Here is a 22947-nt window from a genome sequence, read left to right on the forward strand (position 1 = left end):
CAGAATTTATTATATAAGTGCATTTAAATTATGATTTGGATACCAACTCGAACATTTCCCTATATAATTTAACTTATAAAATAGTTGATATACTGAAATCTTAAATACATAATACATATAAGTAACAAGTCCTATGCTACAATCAACTTAAATATGTAGCTCGTATATAAAATATATTTCCTTTTGTATGTGTGGTCCCCTCCAATTTTGTATGACAAAATATTTAACCCACATTAATGCATTATTTCCGTAGTCCTCTAGTTCTTGCTTGCTTTGCTCGTTGCTGTGCAAGATAGATGATCCAAAAGAAGCCAATTATATTCATAACAAAAACACGTAACTAAAATAAAATATAAAGATGACTAAAGTATATGAGAGATCAATATTTAAAAAGCATATTAATGCATACCACTGGTGGAACATATTTCAAGTTGATGAACTGTATCAGTGTTATATATTTTAAGTTTGCATTCAGTATTGGCCAATATAACTTCTTCATCTGTTTGCAAGCATCATTATGTGTGTTACCCTAAAAAAAATAAACTTATAGTTTGATCTATCAATGAAATGAAAAAATGTACATTTAAAATAAGAAATTATACCTCAAAAATAGATAACATGTATAATGATAAAGCTTGGAAACATGGTGTATACAAACACCTATCTATTAACAAAAGTCCAAGAGGATTTCTCACAAATGGATATATGTATGAGTAAAAATAATGTGGAACAGGGCCTCCAAAGAATAACCTATAGAATAATGATATTATTTGTTAATTTCTAATACAAATTAATTAAAAAACTTAATTGTGATTTTATTAAGTTTACCCAAAGAGTGCAAAGGCAAGTAAACTATCTCCATTAGTGACTTTTGCCCCTGCAATTTTTTGTGATACATAATTTCCTAATGAGGCAATAATACAGCTGAAAATGAAAAAACTCTTAGTAAATGTACGTATAATTTTATGTGTATCATTAAAACCTTAATATACCTGGTAAGTGCTTTTGTTCTTACTGGGTTCGTATATAGGCGCTCGAAATACGCACTTGTTAGCTGAAGAATTAAATCCATTGGTTTAGAAAGTGACATTATTAATGGTTTTTGCTGATATATGTTTACGACGTAAAAAATTAAGTAACGAGAGATAAAGCTTGTAAATGAGCTGACGTATGTAAAATGCAAAAGGAATGATCTGATAAAAGACAGCGAACGATAGACAATATTACTAACTCAAACGTATCGTGTACAGGTTTAATTGATTTTGCAAGTCATTAGGTTAATCTTGATGTACTCGATTGAATGATAAAAATATCACTAATCTACTGAATCCTTGGAAATAATGAGGACTGACGAAAACATCTTGGTCCGCTTTTGAATTTTGTAATTAACGGGTTTCAAAATTTGCATATAATTAATGCGTTCGATAAATCGAATATGTCATAAGAGATGAAGCGAGTCACACAACAAAAATATTACATACGTTTCAACTTACAGACTAAATTGTTTATAACGGTATACTTATACATAGCATTTTTTAATGCATTCAACTTTCCAATTTATGTATCTTCCTACAAATTAATTATTTACCTCATTCCTACTTTATTATCATGTTTAAATAAATAGAATTAAATTCGCTGTAATATCGTGCTACGGACAACATCTATTTTTCAACGAAATTAGATTGTTCATTGAATTTTCCTAAATCGATATTATGCATTCACATGATTACAGCAAACTTGATTGTTAAATACATAATGGTTGAAAAGACTTCCGTCGCCATCCGTGGGAAAATGTCTAAGCTCTACTAATCGATACGTCTTGTAGATGTCTCTAAATGGTTCTTTGACTAGGAGAAACTGAATTAATTAAAACGTATTAATCCAAGCTTTACACGATTTTTTAATAAAGCTATGCTAGATTATATTACTCATTAAACCAAATGTACTTACGTTAAAAACCAATGTTTAATAACTTAATATTCAATTTTTATTAATAACAAAATTATACATGTCGTATCTTATTGTTATCGAATTATTTTTTATGTAGAGATATAGATTACATTTTAAAAGAGATCATTATTCTAATCAATGTTAAGGTTTCCGTTTTGTTTCATAATACATGTAAATAATTGAAATTGGGAATAAGTACTTTTGAAATGTTCCACTAAAAGTCACGTGGTTTTGTTTTCATGAGATCCGCATTTACTATGCATGAAGTGTAGAGAAGGTTACGTTATATGCGCAACTAAATACACGTGTTGTGTTTTGGATCAAGTGTTTTTGAAATTGTATTCAGAATTTTAAAATGGCACAAGGTAAATTGAAAGTGAAAACAAAGTTACCTTCTTCGTCGAAGGGAAAGGTTAAGCAAAAGGGTAAGAAGAAAGCTCCCGCGATACAGCGCAGAAGTAGTAAGTAAATCTATCTTACAGTTCTGTTTATACTATACTTTTAAGTAGTTTGTAGTTATAATTAATCATAGGTATTATTCATTTGTTTTTGTAAATTGAAGTAAGTGCAGCTGATCATGATCGGTCGGTGTTGTAATTATTTTTTATAGACGCGCCAATTCAACCCAAGAAAAAAAAGGTTGAGGATGCACATAAATTAAAACAAATGATCACTAGAACAGTTAACAAGGCAATGGAGGATGAATTACGAGAGAAAGCTTTGGATGGAAAAAAGTCTCTTACAAAAAAGGAACCCTCTACTTCACGAAAAAAGAAATAAAGTAATTGCATTGTTTGTATACTAACGTGAAGGAAATGAATCTTTTCTTCTTTATATGAGTATTAATGATAGATAAGATTAAGGTATCTGTACATAGAATTTTGTATTATATGTACAAAGAAAAATAAAAGATATCTTATGTTTTTCAACTAAAACTTTATTTCAGTTTAAATAAATATCACCGTTAAATAGGAGCAATAATATAAAAAATGCAGAAACAAAAATTTTACTGTACTTTCTAATAATAGTATTTCTTTGAAAATATTTTACACAAATGACAAACACAAAACTAAGATTCATATCCAAAATTGATTTGTAGAATAAGGACGCGTAACAGGAAAGATTAGTAAAATCCACTCATTTTTGAAGACTTAAAGATATTAGTTTAATTTAACTCTATGTTGTCAATATTCCATAAGATAATCCTGAACATGAAATATTATCAATGGCACAGTGACTTATATAATATAAATATAGAAAAGGGGAATAATTTTTAGTGCACCTGTAAGATACCTAGTAATAAATTATTTTCTTGTGCGATTAGTTAACAATAGTTTCATAGAAGGCACTGATTTCCCATCATTAGGCAAAACCATACTGCTTGCAAAAATGATCCATTTTGCAGACGATTCGCTAATTACAAAAATAAACACTATTTCACAAAATATTTTACAAACTGATATCGTTCAACAAGGTACAAAACGGCGAGTGTTATTTAACAAATTTCCTAAATTTTAATATATTATCTCTTCTTAACAATCTTCCACTCTAGATCACAAGCTGGCCCATACTTCCAATGCTGAACACATCCTTCTAAGTACATAATAATTTCCGTTTAAAATTTCTCTGAGAATTATGGAGATGCCACCTAGAATATTATACGTAATTACAGAACAAAAATTATAATTTACCTTGATTATTTCATGCTGCAGAGTTTGTATTTACCACCAGCAAATGTCCACTTTGTCTGTTTTTACTAATGGCTGGTGTTGTACCAGTTCTGAATTCAATTACACCTTCTTTACCACTGACTAGTTTGTGTGAAACTCTAAAATGCGAGACAAATTATTATGTAGCGCATTCATTCCAATTTAAATGTATTATTTTTCTACTTACGATTCTGTATGAACGATTTGAAGAATATTTTGGTTGTTGGTGATATCAATTGCCTTTGTTAGCGCTTCTATTATATATGGTACTTCCAAAATTAAGTCACCCTAAGCAGAATACGAGTAAAACAAGTAAGAAACTGCAGGCGTTTGAATATAATTTTTATAAGAAAAGTAACAATTACAAACCTTATCTTTTTTCAGTTCAGGCGGTATCCTGACAATCAATATATTATCCGATTCGCCAGTAACCACCAATTCTTCTATAGACTTATACGGTAGTCTATGCTTAAGTTTAAAAGTTTTTAGGGTATCTAAAATATACACTGCGTTTTCCGTTAAAATTAGTACCCTTTCACGAGGCTTGTACCCATGTCGATCATACTTAATAACAGGAGTCGCGTACTGAAATGAAAAGAATTATAGATTCTCGCTATCATACTTTGAATACCAAAAAATAAAGAAAAGATTTTACTTTTATGGTTTCATCTCTAGGAAGGATATTATTAATGAAACTCTGTCTCAGCGCTTTGTGCTCTGCGCCAAGTCGATCGTTCTGGAACCTCGGTCCTAAACTCTTAGGGTACGACTTCTTTTTCCCCTTGAACAGAGATTCTGCTAAAATTTTTAATTCGAAATGCTCTTTCTCTTCTTTCGACAAACTCAATCTGTAGTTACGCGCCTTCCACTTTTTATACATGATGCGCAAGTGTTCAGAGGTCTACAAGAATGATTGTTTTTCAGTGAAATGCGTATTTACATAGTCAAAGAGCTTAATAGATTAATAGATTAATTTACCTCTCGACAGGAGTACGGGCAGGGAGGCCAAGAATTATTTAGAACGCCCTGAGGAAGTGATTTAGAGAGCTTGATTAACCACTGTGACTTTGCTAATTCAATGAATGCCACGTTGACTTCAGTCGGTGGGCCATTTCGTGTAATGAATCCTTCAATAAATCTGCGCAAAATTATTCAATGTCATCACTAATCTATTGAAACATTTTTAAAATATCCGAAGGTGATTTACTCTACCTGCGAATGGTAATAACCGCTTTTCGTCTTTTTTCAGCTTCGCGTCTTGCAAGCCATCTCCGAATATTTTTTTGGAAGACGATAGCTGCTTTCTTCATTCTCAAGTATCTTCGTCTCACTAATATACATTTCCACTTACTTTGAATAATAGCAGCTATATCATGCTTTTTCATTTGGAAGGCATCTTCTGTGTCGAATAACGTCTTAGGGAACCGAATGAACAGTTTTGTGCTAGATAAAAGATTCTTGTTCAGTTCAGTAATATACAACAGTTTTATATTTATCATACAAGTATCACTTACTTGCCCATCCTATATTCGTCGTGCTCGAACCCAAGATAACACACAAGAATTTGCACGCCGTCTTTGGCTGCTCCATGATAATTGGGCCAGGTTTGTGGACACAGAGATTTGTAACGTTGCAAGAACTGTTCGTATGGTCTCCTGTAGGCAAAACCAGCTCGCCTGACTCGTAGATTTTCCATGAGACCTAAATACTTCACTTGATGCAGCACAATCTTCTCATTAAATTGATCTGCAATTGAATTTCGCTTTAGAATAAAGAAACATTCTTCGACTGTGATGAATGGCATAGAGACTCTGGCTTACTGGGCATTTTGTAGTCATTGGGCTTTATGCAACGAATATACGAAGGCTCCTTGCCCATAAGGATCTCAACAAGATTGTTCAAACTGTTCTTGAATTGCGTAATAGCTGTTTCCGGTCGTTTCTTACTGGTTAGGTCTTTCACATCGAATACAGACTGCAACATTATATATTTTTCATTTAAAAATAGAAGAGGTTGCTTCATAATGTGTGTAAGGAAAATTAGGGAAATACCTTGGTGATCGAATTTGTTGTGTGCGACATTGCTTCACGCAAATCTCTGAACAACAAGTCATTATTCTTCTCAAGAAACCCGCGGACATTGTACGTTACATCCCCAGCGTAATGTACCAATCTGAATTCCTGCAAACCACGATTATCGTTAGAAACGCAAAAATTAAGACCCGAGCGATGGGCTAGATAGTTTGAACCGTACATCTCGCCCCATAAGTTTCTGCGTTTGCAGATCAGCTTTCATATGACTGATGTAATGAGGATGGCTGTTTAAATTGACATTCAGTTTTTCTAAGAAGCTCAGGTCGGTTGGATCACCGGGGCGAAGGCACTCCTCGTCCATCAAAGATATTATTCCTATGAAGTAACGCGAAATCAGTCACGTCCACGGCGCTCCTATTAATAGACCTTACCAATAGAACCATAAAATGAATACCTTTATGCTTCTCCTCGATCAAATCACATATAACTTTGTTATTAAAGTATTGAACGTTCTCCCAGGTTATCCCCTCGCGCAGATACTCCTCTTGCTCGGACTTCAGCGTCAGTTGAATGAACAACTGTTGTAACTTCTCATTACAATAATTTATACAGAACTGCTCGAAGCTGTTGGAACAATGTTTCGAATGAATCGCCGTGAACAAGTTTGCAATCCGGTTGCGGAGATCTCGTACCTATTCTTTTGGAAGATTTCGAATCCATATATATCCAGGATTCCTATGACCATCTTGCGCGGAGGCTCACGGACCGGTTGCAGTGATTTATTCAACCTGGTCACGAGCCACGTGAACAGTCTGTCGTATACGGCTTTGGCTAGAGCATCGCGTGCATAAATTGCCAGCTCCCTGTTCAATGGGGAGACGACCACGTCGCCACGGGCGTCTATTGTGCGGTGTGTAAATGCATCCGCTAATTGTTTCACATCGCATCCCAGTAACTACAAAAGAATTTGACTTGTTCAAGCAAAAGATTACAGACGCCGCTCAAAGTCACTTTCTCCGCCGCACAAAACCCGAAGCTAGAACGCTGCGGGTGTCCGTGCGGATTAACATTTTCTTTCAACATGCAAACTCCAAAGTAAAACGGAATCTCTTATGTGTTAATAGCTCGTATGCTATTCTTCGTAGACCATTGGAATTCATAAATGCATCATTGATAGTTTACCCATTGCAGCTTCAATAATTCCTGCAATCTCTAGCGTCATTCGGAAACGACAAGAATTACCCAAGCTTCGCTCCCTCGCAATTGCTCCAAAATATCCCATCAAATGATCTTACAGTGGCAACGGCTTCCACGGAGCCGGGCTTCAGAATCTGCGCGATACCGTCTTCCTCGGTAAAGCCAACGTTTCCCATGTGCAGCACCGAGGCGACTATTGCGAACAAATCGTCCTGCTCCTGCTGGTTCATTTCCATGGTCTTCATAGCCTTTATCACCTCCTTATACTGGCTGCCATCGTCGATGGAGTCCACGGTCCCCTTTGTCTAGGAACAAAAGCTCGGGTAATCGCAGTGCCATTCAAGCATTGAGTCGACGCAAAAATCTCGACGCTTCGAGGATGTCACTTACGCCATTAGTCAGATAATAGTAAGTGTCCAAGTTCCTTTTAAGGAACAGCTTCCTCAGAGTGTCGTCGCTGGCCCCGGCGAGCAACTGATAGAAAATGTGGAAGTTCCGTTCGCCGGCGAATTGATGGACGACTCGCGACTTCTCGAGCAGGTAATTCAGTATGTTCCCGCCGATGGGGTCTCCCTGGAAGGAAAGACAATGAAATAGGACGCGCACCGTCGGCCAGGCTGCCGTATCATGGGCCGATCATGCGAGATAGATAAAGAGGCATTGAACAATGAGATGCTCTGCCGTTTGTACCTGGAAATTAAATTGGATATCCATGTACTTGCCGAAACGGGACGAGTTATCATTGCGATTAGTTTTCGCGTTTCCGAACGCTTCGAGCACGGGATTGCTACCGATCAATTTATCGTTTACTTCCTCCACTTGTTTCTTGTGGCCGGTCGCGGCCGCGATAAATTCTAGGACCTTCTTCGAGGCTTCGGTCTTCCCCGAACCGGATTCGCCTACGCAACAGGATCGAGCAACATTCAAACCAACATCGAGTATCCCTGCGGAAACTATACCATCCGACCGAAAAACAGTCTAACACTCTCAACTAATTTTACGGCAGGAACGTTACCACGTTGATCGTCATGAGAATTTCAAGCGTTAAAACATTATTCATCGCTCTTCAGTTACGTAACTAAATATTTCTATGCATTAATTTTCTTATAATCGACTTCGAGTAATCTAGATCTACCATCACGGCGGTCAACGTGTTAATCATTTTCTTTCAACCCATCGCCATATTATTCGCTTTCACTTCGCTTTTATCATGTAAAATCTTGCCAATTTAGAAACACAAAGAAATTATCAATTCCAAGTCCTTCACTCTGAAGATAATACATTGGTAAACTAAACTAATCTCGAAATCTTCATCACGAGTCTCACTATGGCGAGGAGTTAAAACGCTCGTGAGAATCTATTCAAAACACCGGAATATCTCCGAGAAACAAAGCTATCGATCGCCGCTGAAAGAATCTTCAAGATCTGCGACACTTTTGCCACAGCAAACGTCAACCGACACGAAGTTAAACCTGAATTCCTTTAATACCTGAGATGAGGATGCATTGGTCCAAGTTTTCCTTAGAAAGAGACTGGTACGCGGTGTCCGCCAACGCAAAACTGAAACAGAAGTTCCCGTACAATGAGTTCGCTGTTTCCACTTGAAACGGAGATCGTTATCGAAATTCCTGGCCGATCCTTACATGTGCGGCGGAGCCTCGAAGAAGTTTCGCCCGTGGTAGTACTGGATCGTCGCCGGACTGTAGATCGGCAGCTTCTTGTAAGGGTTCACGGAGACGAGCACCTGGCCGATGTACGTCTGCAAAATGGATTCTGCTCGGTTATCACGGAAACAACGCTCCTGCGAGAAGCTACGGAAAAATCGCGGACTCCTGTGTGTCCACGGTTGTGTAACCCTTTACACTAAAAAATTTTGCACTAGAAATGATTAACGTTTTCTGGTAAGATGTAGACGTTATTTGAAACCAACCAATGAGAAAGCATACGTAAGTCAAGACACAAAGCTATTTTATTGCAACATTTCACGTATCGATGCATTACACGAAACTTAATATTATATATGAACTTACAATTTTACTAATTCAAATCAAGCGGTGAGAGTCACCTCTCGAGTGCAAAGGGTTAACCGATTCGAGAACGTGTCGGACTCGTGTTATGCTTGCATTAGGTTGTAATATTTTCTGTGATTTATTCCTCAACTACAATCAAGTGAAATAACGTTTATAGAACTCAATATGCCTTAAGTTTCCTCGTTCCGTGAATCAAGCGTTAACGAACGCTAACACATCACATTCTCCGTCCTTCCCTGCGACAATTGCAGCTAGCTCCTAATTGCAATTGATTCGATTATTTCACCGCTGCATCGTCTAAACGCACCCCGCCCAAAAGATACACAAAACCGAAGCCGCGCGAACGGGTTAACTTGTTAATAAAATTATCGAAGCGCACCGCGAAGAAGGCGGCACTTCAGTCCGGATAATTGAATTAGCGAGCGGCGGCGAGGCAACGGACAAGCGTGGCCGTACGCGCAAGAATCTTCATTATCCGAGCATGTCCACCGTTGTATCATTTTATTTTCACGTTTCATGCATTGACTGGTAACGCAATATCTGATATTAAATTTTGAATTTCATAATATTGCTGCGTCGAATCCTTAGCCGCCATTCGAGCGCGAGGGGTTGGATTTAATTCAATAACGGTACCGTTCAGATTAAACACAGATATAATGAAACGTGAACGCAATCAAAGTTTAACCCTTTGCACTCGAGAGGCGCCTTTCAGTCGCCATTTGACCTAAGAAAATGATAAAATCTCAAATTCAATATTAAACTGTCTATCATGGATCAACACATGGAACATCGAAATGAAATAGTTCTGTCACTTAGTTTATGCAAGGTATTCCATTATGTTGTAAAAAATACCACCGATATTTCACCAGAAAATAATGAATATTTCTCGAGTGCAAAGGGTTAATATTGTTCTCATTCGAATGTCGAGTATCACAGTCCACAACGGAGGAAAACGACGTCTGGTCGGCTCCAGTCTTCGCGGAGTATATACAGAAAATCGCGTTCGAACGGTAAAAATCCAGAATCTAATTCTAATAATCGAAACGGCGGAGTTCCCTCGGACTAGGGTCTTCAAACTGATTTGATTAGCCTCGTCGATGCCGGGGAACGAGCGGAGCCAGACGTCGAAGAGGGAGGACGCGGCCGCGGTGTAATCAGCGTCCACTTACGTAAATTAGATCCTCGCTGAACCGTTTCCGCAAATTATCGATGAACGCTGTCTCGCTCTGGAAGTCCTCGAGGAGGACGAAGTCCTGGACACCGACGCGGTCCCGCTCGTGCAGACCACGTTCCATTTTCCTCCGTAGCTCGTGGTTGCTCTTGAGGACTTCCGGTCTGCTGCCGGAACCGCTCACACCACCCCCAGTGTCGGAGACCGCGCTGTCCTCGCTAAACAACCGGAATTTCGAGTGTCGAGTTAGAAAAAGGAAATTTCGTTCGATTGTTCGCGAAGAAATCTTCTTTTCTTTTTACTCCCTTCGTTAGCTACACTTTGCTACTGAAATACATTGATAATACATTGATAACAGTAAGTAGTTGCTTGCTTCGATCCCTGGGTAATGAATAACATCGATTGTTTAAATTAGTCTAAAAATCTTCGTCACGAGTCTCACTCATTGTACGGCAAGGGGTTAATCTACGAAAGTAGCAACATTCATTGAAAAAGAGTTCTTGATTCACGAAAGCCAACGATTAAGAAAAATGTGATGGCTAGATTGCTCAAGCTCTTCGTTCTAGCATGATAAATTCCGTATTCGAAAGAAAGACGAGCTTCAATCGAACGAAACGCGATGGAAGAACAGGGAAAATCGAGTAGTTTCTCCGTAGCCGTTCGCTGAACGGATAAACGCAGCGCTGGCGCTTCTGGAACCGCGGATTTTTGCGTGACGCGTATCCGTGTCCGCGACCGCACGCGGAAAATCGACACCGATCGCGTGAAGCGCCGTCGAAGTTCACGGTGTCGGTTTCGTTTCCGGACAATGCTCGCAGACCGCGCTTTCTCGCGTATCGTGTGACGAGACCGGGCTTTTCGAACGGCCATCGATAATGATATTGCATCGGCGACCGTTTCCCCGTCACGGGGAGGAGGAGAAAGCACGAGACGGAAGCGGAGGAACGTCAGCTTGTTCCGTTCGCTGCTTCGAAAGGGGAAAATCCATAATTATTCGCCGTTACGAGTGCCTCGTGGACGTGCAGTTAATATTCCTCGAATATCAGAAACACGAGGGACATACTGTAGTAAGGAAACAAGGAAATCCATATTTCTTACGTTTTTATGCGTAATTTCTATATTGTTCGTGTTCTGCCTCAGACTTCTGAGAACCTGTGCTTAACAAGATGTCAGGATTCGTAAAATTGCAGAAGTTATAGAGGTTCGACTGTCAGCACTCGAGAGATGATTAACAAGGGAAGTTATCGAACCCGGAAAATCGGGAGATTACGAAACTTGGTGTGCAAGTAAGAGGAAACCGCCCTTTCAAAGTGAAATTCGGTATGAACGAAAGTTTGCAATGCATTAGGCTTGACTTACTTTAATTGCATACGAAGTTTCGTAAGTTTTTGAATTTCTACGTTCGATAGCTTCCCTTGTTAGTCGTCATTTGGTTTAATGTAGCAACAAGATGTATGTAATATTAAATTTCTATTGATAACTTGATTTAGGAAGTGGAAACACGTGTATTTATGACGATCTTCTTGCACTCTTATCGAATTCAAGGGTGTAAAGGTTTAAAGGAACGCGAAGAACTTTACTAAGCATCCGTTCGTTGTAATTTCCTGCGACGAGTTCGCGGTAGAGGAATTATTTGACTTTCCCGAATCACGGACGATAAAGTTTCAGATTAGATATTGAAATAACGTAAACAGATGTTGGGAAATCGATATAGGATTATCGCGCGACGCGGCGGTTGCGAACTTGCTTCAACTTACCGAGGAAGATTTCGTTATCCGGTTTCGCCTAGGAATTTCTGTACGTTTCGATGAAACGCTCGAGAGGAAACTGAGGACGCAGCACGGAAAGCTGCAGGTGGGGTTGAAATAAGCAATCAGGTACGGTTCGAGGGAACCCGGACCATTTTCCCCCTACCTGATGGTTCGCGAGGGTTGCGCCGTTCGTGGGAACAGAAAAGTACAATGGCGCGAAGATGCTACAGGAAAATGTGTATTTTCAACTCTGCTGTTACTGTATCGAAAACAGTTGTTTTCTTATTCTTATTGTTATTTCCTATTTTTATAATCTTTAAAAAATAATGTAAATAAAGATTATAAAAATAGGAAATAATAATAAGATTATTCATATATTATATTAATTATATATTATATTATATTCATATTATTTCCTATTTTTACTATTTTTATTTTTATCTTTATTATTTCCTGTTCCTAGGAATTAAAATCCTACTATTTTCATACCAATTATCTTTTATTATTTATCTAACGATTCTACTAAGGCAAACAGGTAATCGTCAACTCACCCCATGTTTCACCGGTGTTCCTGCTCCCTGAAGAACATCCAGAACGGATTAATGTGAATTATATAATCACGAGTTATTGTTATCGCGAGCTCGGAACCAGTATTAATTTCCCGCAACTGATGCTTCTTACGTTTCTCCGTGAAATCTAACGTCAGATCGCGAGATAAGATAACGGGTGAACTTCGTGAACAACCGGTTTCGATCTGGTTCGTGATATCTGTGACTTTTCGGATCGGTGAATTTCCTTTCACGAGGATTCCATTCAAAAAACAACCCCCCGGAACCTGCTGCACATGTTACATTTAATTTACCAATTTGTAGCGGTGATATTTATTTTCTTCGATCGAAACTACTTCGTATATAGGGTGGTGAATTCATATAGAACATCACTGTCGGATCTAACAGAAACTGACGCTATTAAATTCCAGAAGACATAATTGACCAAATATCTTCGCGTTTCAAGCTTCGAACTTCTCAACATTATTACAAATCGCTGAGTCAGAAATAACTCAGAAATAAGTCCTATTCGTTCAAAGTATCATTCAACATCGATATCAAAGAAAAATATGAAAATTTCGGTGCGAAACGGTAACCAGAGTCAAAGACAAACAGGCCACCCTGTGCATGACAGATCGTATCTGCTAGAATACTGTATCGCTGGACAATAATAATAAAATACAATAATCTAGCCGCGATAAAGAAACGCGACAGATATCGCGGGGAATTCTGCACGGAGAAATTTTTGTATCCGCTCGATTAGATCGGTTGTTTGCGCGACTATTCTTTTTCGAGAATCGAGAATCGAGATCGGGAGTATCAGCCGGCGAAGTGGTCGCGCGTTACGCAAGAATGTCGCCCCTTGATTTCTGTTACCAATTAATCCTCCCCATTTTCCTAATGAAACCGTCGTCTAATTGTCGGCGGACGCGCGCGCCGGTTGCAAAAGCGGCGCAACGAAATCCGTCCGAACGGCGCGTCTCGTTCGATCGAACCGACGCGACGCCACGCCATTAGCTGATCCAACGTCCAATAAATTAGTATTTGCTCTTGATGATATCAATAAACACGGCGAACTTCGAGTTGGACGGTGTCGAGCCCCGATATCGCGCGATACTTCGCGTGAAACGAATATAAAGAGAAACTACTACGTTCGCGAACTACATTAATTGGATTCTATTAATTACGCGACGATGAGGCCGATTGTTCATGCGAATTTATGACTTCGTGAAATCACGAAAGTTGTAGAACTCGGGTCTTTTTTTGAGCGATTACAATAATCGAGTAGAATTTAACGAAAAATATTACTCTTACGATTCTACTTTGTAGCGAACGTAGATATATCTACAATTCTTCTCTTTTTTCAATAAATTATTAATCTACATTGTCAAAATAGTTAGACTCGTAATGGTTGAGAAGTAAATCGTAGGGCAAGAGGTTAAAGTACCGAAATAAGAATTCACATGAAGTTTTACTGTTAACCTTCATCGGTAATTCTCTCTTTCGCCCGTCTGACGTAACAGATTACTTTGAATTAGGGGAACAGGCGATATTATTTATTTCAAGGTGAAGCTTCTGCTTTGTAAAGCAAATGATTCTTTTAATATCATCAGCGATAAGCGTTCCTCGATGCTTTACGCTTCGATAATGGGGATTCCAATGGACATTTCTTAGACGTTTCCTCGTGGAAAGCTTTGTTTTAAAGAATAGTCCGGTCGTTGAGTATCTACCACGATGAAAACATCGGAATCACGCTCCCCGCATTAGCGGATCCAAGGTTGTGCATCGTCATTGCACTAACGCGAGCCCTGCAGCACCGTATTTTTCACGAACGTGTATACACTGTCCAGTCCTCGATAACAACAGACACGTCGCTGGTTTCTCTTATCGGGCCGAGATTACCGGCTATCGAGGGATGAGATTTAATCGAGAACGTACTTCAATTCGTTTATTACATTCCTATCGCACTGTTTCCGACCGAACGATCGTTCCTGCAACGTTACCTCGCCGGCGTATCGTGCTCGATTCGCGATATCAGGACTTTGTCACTCATTATTAAGGAAAAGAACGGTTTCACGGAAATCCCTTGTAGTCGGGCTTCTTCTTTTTCCATTGTAAAGATCGAGAGATTACATTGACCGACGATTCAACACAAGTTAACGTTGAGAATCGTGTCGGTTTTCGAGAAATCTTGAACTAAAACGATCGAATTCTAACATCTGCAAAGACAAACTCGACTCGATCATTTCTCTAGTTGTTTCTCCGTTTATTTTCAATCGCGAGAATAAAATAATCCCTACGAGACCTCGAAGAAATCGTAAAGGGCCCTTGCCGCGACACCTCAAACGCATCTAAAAACACAGAAACCACAGTAAAATTTACATAACTCTATCCATCGGAATCTACAGAATCATATCTCACGAGAAACTTCCCAACAACTTTCACAACCGACGCGAAACTAACTCCTAAATTGAGAAAATCAGTTCCTCGAAATCCGAAAGTCAGAAGAGCAACTCCGTTTCTCGCTTGCTAAAACCACAAGAGCCACCAAATAAACGTAACAACTGAAAATTCACGTTGACCAATGCTATCGGTCGACGACACAGTTCCCCAAATTCTCGAAAATCCCATATCCTCCCGTGAAAACGGGAAACTCGCATCGAATCTCGGAAAAACGTGCAATAGCCGTTGCAGCGATCCGACAGTTGCACCGATCTCGACACAGAAAACTCCGATTTTTATGGATCGATCGGTCACCGACGATCACTGGAAGGTAAACGGTGAGCCACCAGTTGCGGGATTAACTTAGCACCACTTCCGATTTCGGTTTCGAACGTGTTCGGTAGCTCGCACGGACTGGCACTGTGTTGGAAGCGGTCCGGAGGTTCGCGCAACGTTTCACCGGGGATCCGGAACGCGATTTCTGGCACCGTGACGACGGAGGATCGGTTCGCCGACGGCCGCTACTCAAGAATGACTTAACAGTGTCCACCTTCGGTTTATCACGGGACTGTTCGCGACTTCTCTCCCTACCCGCCTCGCCGTTGCTGCTCTATCCGTCGCTGATACCGCGTCGAGGATCCCAGGTGAGACTCGACTTTTTCAAACGTCGCGACGCGACGACTCGGTTCTCGCTTATTTATTGCTTTTTATATTTATTATTTAACAGATAACGCTTTGTTCCCGTCTCACAACCTTAACCTTTCTTATAAAAACGCGTCAGACTCGCGATAAAGGTTTCAAAGAGAATTTAACCAGCGTGAATAGTAAAAAATGCTCTTAATCGTTCGAACGATTAAACACGTTCGTTTCTATTTATATTTGCTGTTCATTATACGTTGAGATATGCTTTCTATTCCTTTCTATTCGATGAAATGATTATTAGCAAATAAGTATCGACGTTTAAGGGATGAGTTCTGGTAGTTACTCGAATGGGTGTATTCGCCGGAGAATAAAATCTGCCGCTTTATCATCAAGGAGCATTACCGCTGGAAGGATTGGCGTTTAACTTAATTTAATATTCGCGGTATGCGAAAGAGGATAGAATTAAGAATAACGCGGACAATTAATTTTTTGTCCCCGGGGCAGGTTTGATCGGAGCTTCTGTTTTTCTGTTATATTGTTTTGTCCGTCCGTCCGTTTCATCGATCAGCGACGTTTTTATCGGCGTCTTACCCCTAATTATTGAACCGCTGGCTGTTTTATGGATTACTGGGTTCTCCGGTTTGAAATTATTATACCGCGCCGCGGGACGCTGCAGCGCATCCGCGGGTCGTTGCGTAATTAGATTCCTACGGTGGGATACTCATTAGGGAAAAGGGAAGCGAATTCGAAGAAAGGGTCGCGCGGCGATCGCGGCCGGCTAGTGGAAATAAATATAGATTAATAATTGCAATCTTATCGTGTTTCTGCAGATGTGTATTATTAAGCTCGAGTGCCGCATAAAAGTTACGGGGAAAAATCCAAGTTCCCCGCTCATTAAACGTCTAAGCGATTTCGAATTTTTCACCGGTAACGTTCGCGTTCTATTTCCGGTCTCTTTCGTTTCATTTCAGCTGGAATACCACCGCTGCCATTTGCATATTGACAATTGCAAAAAGCTTGTTGTAGTTCGTAATATAAATGCTTTCCACATGCTCGACGGAGAACTCGTGGCGCAAGAAACTCTTAGACAAATTCCATTAAGATTCCCATTCGAACATCTGTTCTCCTTCGATCGTTCCTCCGTTTCATTTCCGTTCTCCCGAAAAATGTTCTTTCTATAGGAACGAGAGCCAGAGCGAGAGATCAAACGAAAGACAGCGAAAATTTCGATTCGCCTTCCTCTCGCCGATTAAATTTCAATAAACCGTACTCGGCGCCAGTGTCCCGTAACCTCGCGCAATCTAATCTAATCTCCGCGAATTTTTCGCGCGGCCGACGCGTGCGAAAGTGGATCGCGTAACAACAGCATTCCCGTGGGGAGTTTTCACCTTTTTATCGTTATCGTGTTTAAAGGACCCCGTTGCACCCGTGGTTACGCGATAACGATCTAGGCGTCGATCGATCGTAATCGATGCTGCCCTGTCGTTCCAGTTACATCGAGAGCAAACAAAACGTCAGCGATTCCAAGGAAAAACGCGAAGGTCGGCGAAGAAAGAAAGAAGAGAATTCTAGGGGGTTCGATAGATCTACACTTAATTAGAACGATTTCGAAATATTAATCTCGATTTGCAAAGAAGTATTTACTGGAGAGCTTTCGAAACATTCGTTTGGATTTACAAAGGAATATTTCATCTTATAGATCCCGGAATGCTAATTTCGATCTGTTTTCGGCGAGATTTCCGTCGGTCGCGCGGTCGTTTTCGCTTTACCTTCGGCTCATGTTCCTCGGACTGCCAAGACGGGCGCGATGCGTGTCGTTCCGATTCGAAGGCCGAGGGAATCGGTTCCAGTTAAAGAATAATAATGGTCATTTAAGTGCAATCACGGCGAATGTCGCAAGAATACTGGGACAAACGTGCCCCGGGAGGAAACACAGATGCAACAGGCTGTCCGCGAATCGGTTCCGTGACCTCATCGCGTTATCGACGGACGGAGTCAATCGATGACCGCGTCCGCCGGTCGTCCGAATCCCCGATTCTTCGCGCAGAAACAACGTTTCCCTACGAAAAGCCTTCTGCAGAAACTTCCTAACGGAAATCCTCGTCAACCAAGGAAAAACTCGAACGAACAGCAGAAAAGGTATTAGGAAAACCGGATAGAGTTCGTGCGGGTTCTCAACGCTAACCGCGCCGACGCTTCTCTCATCGTAACTGCTCAACTAACTGGCATTACGTTAAACAAGTTGGATAATATATTTTTCCAATGGAAACAGGATCGGAAGACAAGAGAAAACTTGAAACATCAATTAATCGGAGAATATAGGAATCGATGCTGAAGTTACGAAGCATAGAGAACGTTTCTATGCAATAATTTCATTTTATCTGATACAGACGTAATGCGGCTAATACCGATTTCATCCATTAGCGAAACGCTAATTGAAGTCGGACTTCGATTCGTTGCTAATAAGAGAATCGCGCGAACTTTTTCTGCTCCCTAATCGCCTTATTCTGTCGTCCGTTGTTTGTTTAAGGTGCAACGAGGCAATTAGAGTAGAAGACTTATCGGCATTACGATACGCGTTATCTCGCGCTCGCGCTCGCGCGGACATCGGACGATTTCGCGTTTAAAACAGCGTAGACTAACGGTCGCGGTTCTCCATTATTTTTCCCGTTTCGTCTTTTTTTTCAGGGACCCGCGCTTAAGATACCCCGATGAATGTTCCGAAGCGAGTCGGGGCGACACGATTGGCCGCGTCCAATCAATCCTTTCGTCGGGTCAACGACTCCGGCCGGCCGGGATCCTCCACAATAACTCTATAAATCTCCGGGGCGGCTTTCCGCGAATCGGAAGTCGCAATGCCGCGACCGAGCTTTTTCCATTCGCGCGGAAATCGGCCGATCCGCGCCCGTAATGGAGAGGCTCTTCTCGCGTCTCGGGCTTCCCCGAACCCCTCGGAATGGGAGCGACGTGTGTTCGGTAAGAATGGGCGGCTGCAAAAGGAGAAGAATTCACGCTCTGCCATCGAGAATTGGAGCGACGGAGGCCGTGGAACGGGTGGAACGCGAGGCGAGCCGGAAACGGCCGGGTAAACAGGTCGAAGGTCCACTCGAATCGAATGAAATCGGCGATAATAGGATCGATAGCTCGTCAGAGGAAAGCATTTCTCGAGCTCGAACTTTCCAACTTTGGAGAGGGCAGTTGGAAGGGGAATTTCTATTACAAGCTTTTCTGTTTCTACTCGACTGCGGGCGGACGTTGCGGAGGAAAGTAAGCTGCATTGCGGCTGTAGAAATTTTATGAACCAACGATTCGTTGTAACATATATTAGGAACGTTGAGTCTTTCGAGAATTCGATTTCACATTGAGAATCGAATTTATCATTTGTACTTATTGTAACTATGTAGATCTTTTGATATGTCGCGTTGTAATTGATGAAATGGAAAACGTGTATATAGAATCAGTGTATTTTCTCATTTTCTCAGTAACTGAGATGACAAAGTATTTGTGTCGATCACGGTCGAGAAAGAAATCACAGAGCGAGGGGCTAATGAACGCAGACAGCGAAATTTCCTTGGGTATCCTGAAAAATCGGCTATAGACTATTTCCAGGACGATTTACATGCAAACCACGATGTAGCGCGGTTCGATCGAATCGTCGAATCGCAGCTGCCAACGTCAACACCGGTTGCGACAGACCCATCTCTGGAAATGGCTCCGTGGAACGCTGGGAACGGCTCTGGTTCGCGGCCAAGGTTCGTCGCGGAATGATATAAATACTTCGACGCGGCGGGGCCGGTCGTTAAAATCACTGTCCGTCGTCCCCGCGGAGGCTGATTAACGCGATACCTATTTTTGAAGGCTGCCCGGAATGATTTACAGCGACATTCTTCCCGATATCCTCCGCGCGGCTCTTTTATTCCGCGCGATCTTCGCCGGCCGCTGAATTGAAAACGAGCGGAGACACGATTTTTCCCCTTTCAACGAGTAATCGGCGGCAGACGTTCGTTAATTAAGCGCTTCTGAATTTTATCTACGAAATAAGTGCTCATTGTTCCGTCAAGGCAGAACGGAAACATCAATCCTAGCCTGGCGGACCTCGGGTCCATTTTTACCATCTGACGCGTTCGCTTTGGTAACAACAGCGATAACGATAAGAAGGTATGGAAGCGTGAAAGCGAGTGATTATTAATAGAGCATGTATCCTCGTTCGTACGTAACTCTCGAAAAATCGCTAAAAGACAGCGCAACGCGAACTTTCGTGAAATTCGACGAGTTCTTCGACAGTCTTGCGATCGTAACGGTTTAACCGATAAAGTATCTTCCACGTGAAAGTAACACGAAAGAATAATCGAAATTCAGATCTAAACAGTCTCGATCGGTTGGCAAAGAGAATGGACCATATTCTTTTTAAAGGTAATCTTTTGAAAGTAATCGATCATTCGAAGAGTTCCATAGAAATTGCGCCAGACAGCAGCTACATTTTGTTCCCAGCGTCGACGGGGATAGATATCGATTTCATCGAGTGCGAGATCGAGTCGCGAGAATGGCACCCGATCCTCGTTCTCCGGGGAGCGTCCGATCGCGGTCAATCGGCGCTGGTTCTCCGCGAAATCGGGGGGAATCGATCTGAGTCACTGTCTCGGTCGTGACCTTTCGGTCGATGACTAATTTCTCGGTTGATCCCTGCGCTGAAACCTCTCCGCTAACGGACGCCCGGCACGGGGAACAATCAGTGTGAAGGCGGTTCTCATTGTCCCGTCCAGTCATGCGCGATGTCGTCACGCTCGTCAGAGAACGTCGCCTTCGGAAACGGCGAGCCATCGGCTCGGGCGAAATCTCCGTTCGTTTCCACGCTAATTAATCGAACAGATCTGACCCCGCGTCTCCTTTCTTCTTCAATCTGTTTTTTTCCCCTCTCTTTCCGTCCTCGTTCCTCTCGCGCCCGATGAATTTCTACGCGAGCAACGCGCCGCAGCTTTCCATCGATAGAGACAATTAGCGATGGCCAAACGGTTGCTTAATTGCGGCTTCGTTACGCAAACACCAGCATCCACGTAGGCGAGCGAAATGAAACGGCACCTGCGGGTAAGTAGATACCGCGAATGGCACCGTTCGTCGTCGCGTTCTTGTCATCGGCCGACGATCCTTTCGTTTCGCAATAAACGCCGAAGAGAAACCTCGTTTCTTCTTTCTTGGGGGTTTATTGTTTTTGCGTTTAATGCTGAACGTGTAATTATATGAGAAAACGATTAGTCCAAGAAACATTTTGCCTGAAACGAGAAACCCACTGTCCCGTCGTTGCGTTCGAGAAAGAGTCTCTTTCCGAAGATTCTAACTCGCTAACATAAAATTTCAACTTTCGATGAAACGATGCTCGTTACCACGGTTTACACGGTCGATAACTAAGATACAAACGATAGCAATCTGGCAGAAACAACTTTCGACGTCGATTAAAAATCGATGCACCGGCTGACCGCGAAATCCCGAGGAGGATGGTACTCGCACGTGACCGCGAATTTCAGCCACGGCAGACTTTCTAGATCCGCGCGGCTAATTAAGCGGTCCGAAGGTAAAAGTCTTTCGATCCTTGGACTCCGTGTGAATCCGCGACGATTCGGTATCGCTTTCAACCTGTGTCTCGACTCCGAAACCAGGCCGTGCGGATCAGACGGATTTTCTCCGTCTCGCGAGCCGTCTTCTTCGCGGCGCGATCCGAGGATCGGCCGCGCGCACTTTCTACAGCTATGTCCTCTGGCTGGAACGACGCCGAGGAACTTTCTGGTGTCCCTTGTTGCTGCTTGTTGTAAGACATTGCCGACAAGCATCTGGCCACAGAAACATTCTGTTCGCGCCGTAGCAACATGGTCCGAGGAATGTTTTGGTTTTGCTGGGAACAGGGACGTGGAGAAATCTGAAGAAATATTCGGCAACGAGCAGCGATTCTTTGAATGTAGTCGAAGAACTTGGTCCAGGAAGAAGACTTATATATATATTCGTAGAATATTGGGAACACTGTCACAAATTCCATGAATAGGAAACGAGGCTGCTAAATCTTAGGCCAATGTCATTCTCTATCACGGGTGACAACAAATTCGAGCTACTGTAATTCGTTGAATTACACGATGGTCATTTGAAAACATTTCTATGTTACAGATACCGCTATCTAATGCGGTGACGTTCAACTAAACGACCGCACGATAATGATAACGCGCGACTCGATTCATTTGATATCGTAGTTTCTCAGTTTCTGTGTTTTGCTCCGTGAAATCGCGCGACGTTCGACGTGTCAACGCGGGTCACGAATCCGCGCGTAAACGAGCGGTTATCGGCGGACCTTCTTTTCTTTTTCACCGGTAACGGGGTCGCATCGCGTCATCGTCCCGCCAATGACTCAAAGGAAAAGGGCCCTCGAGCAGCCGCCGCGCCGCTCGAGCCTCGTTACCTTCGACGCGTTTGACTTTGGCGGGAGTCGGCCATTGGCTGACGCATCGCCCCGTCAAAATGGCCACTCCCGGCTACGGTGACCAGGCCGACGCAACTGAAAATCGGGACACACGTGAACTTCGCGTTGCGAACACTGAGAAACAGTATGAGAAGAACATTTGTGTTCCTCGTATAGTACATGTGTCCTGTCACGAATAGAGGGACTTCTGTCACTGTACTTTTTGTTAGAACAGTGGAACGATACCGTTTAAATCAAACACAGACGTAAAATATGCCTAGTTTTTCTCTTTTTTCAGAAAATTATTAATAGCAAAGTAGTTCCATCAATCACGGTTCAGAAATAAATCGTGGAGCAAGGGGTTAAACATAGGTAGAGATAAAAACGAATCCTTTTAATGACATTCAGCAGCTATTTCAACATTAGTTGGCGTGCGCGGATGAAATTGGTTTCACGCACGCCATGTACGACTTAATAGGCATTCGGTAGTCAACACGTTGAAACGTTGCGGGTTCGCGATCGCTGTGCGAATACCAACGCGTTGACTGTCAGAATTTTTTATGTAAGCGTCATTGATTTCATTCGTAATAGAGACGAGAGTCATCGATAATAATTGTTAATGTTTAATGCTGTACTTTCCATTCCGCATCATCATTCAGTTTCTTAGATTACCGCAAGGCGACTTTCATTCTTATCACACTTTTCTCCCCGACTTCCGAAATCGAGTGATGCAAAGGTGACCTTAAAACCTGGAGAACTCCGACGAAGAATTATTACACTCCAGCGCCGCCGCGATAAGAAAACCGCTCACGAAGTCACCTGTCCGGGGGGAACCACATATTCCGTGAAACGTGTAAAATCCGTGAGCGTGATCCCTTTGTTCCAAATTCACGGGTGGAACGTGACGCGCGCGGATTCTCGTGCGAAACAGGATCGCGCGCGTGCACGGATGAGTATAATAAAGAAATTACCCATTTCCGGAAACCGGTTGCTCTTTTGTCGGCTCCCCGGTTTGGCCAGAGGAAAGACGGG

The 22947-nt window shown here is 41.9% G+C and overlaps 3 protein-coding genes across 9 annotated transcripts in view; 1 reads left to right on the top strand and 2 right to left on the bottom strand.

The window, feature by feature from the left end:
- Positions 1-53: 53 nt before the first annotated feature.
- Positions 54-1475, bottom strand: LOC116434914 (peroxisomal membrane protein 2). Its single transcript, XM_031993838.2, has 5 exons — positions 993-1475; positions 829-924; positions 603-750; positions 410-529; positions 54-340 (listed from the first exon to the last, which is right to left on the bottom strand). The coding sequence occupies exons 1-5, from the start codon at positions 1088-1090 to the stop codon at positions 242-244; spliced, it is 561 nt and encodes a 186-aa protein (XP_031849698.1). The 5' UTR covers positions 1091-1475; the 3' UTR covers positions 54-241.
- Positions 1476-2178: 703 nt separating this feature from the next.
- LOC143175056 (uncharacterized) lies at positions 2179-2885 on the top strand. The gene is made up of 2 exons (XM_076371939.1): positions 2179-2411; positions 2561-2885. Exons 1-2 carry the CDS (start codon positions 2306-2308, stop codon positions 2728-2730), a joined length of 276 nt encoding a protein of 91 aa, XP_076228054.1. The 5' UTR covers positions 2179-2305; the 3' UTR covers positions 2731-2885.
- A 24-nt stretch (positions 2886-2909) lies between these two features.
- Myo61F (unconventional myosin 61F) overlaps positions 2910-22947 on the bottom strand; it is a 30937-nt gene continuing 10899 nt past the window's right edge. For 2 of the 7 annotated variants that reach the window (XM_031993832.2, XM_076371933.1), the window contains exons 2-20: positions 10089-10308; positions 8533-8648; positions 8379-8449; positions 7580-7788; positions 7280-7462; positions 6988-7194; positions 6385-6647; positions 6147-6316; positions 5913-6067; positions 5711-5839; positions 5480-5633; positions 5174-5405; positions 4872-5102; positions 4638-4797; positions 4315-4560; positions 4029-4244; positions 3847-3947; positions 3642-3778; positions 2910-3543 (exon numbers count right to left, since the gene is read on the bottom strand). In XM_031993832.2, coding sequence (XP_031849692.1) covers positions 3652-3778; positions 3847-3947; positions 4029-4244; positions 4315-4560; positions 4638-4797; positions 4872-5102; positions 5174-5405; positions 5480-5633; positions 5711-5839; positions 5913-6067; positions 6147-6316; positions 6385-6647; positions 6988-7194; positions 7280-7462; positions 7580-7788; positions 8379-8449; positions 8533-8648; positions 10089-10214 — 3096 coding nt within the window. In that variant the 5' untranslated portion in view covers positions 10215-10308 and the 3' untranslated portion in view covers positions 2910-3543; positions 3642-3651. The other 5 variants (XM_031993829.2, XM_031993828.2, XM_031993827.2 and 2 more) reach the window with 5 other exon arrangements.

Source organism: Nomia melanderi, chromosome 11 (genome assembly GCF_051020985.1).
Source record: "Nomia melanderi isolate GNS246 chromosome 11, iyNomMela1, whole genome shotgun sequence".
In the NCBI taxonomy this organism is placed as follows: Eukaryota; Metazoa; Arthropoda; class Insecta; order Hymenoptera; family Halictidae; genus Nomia; species Nomia melanderi.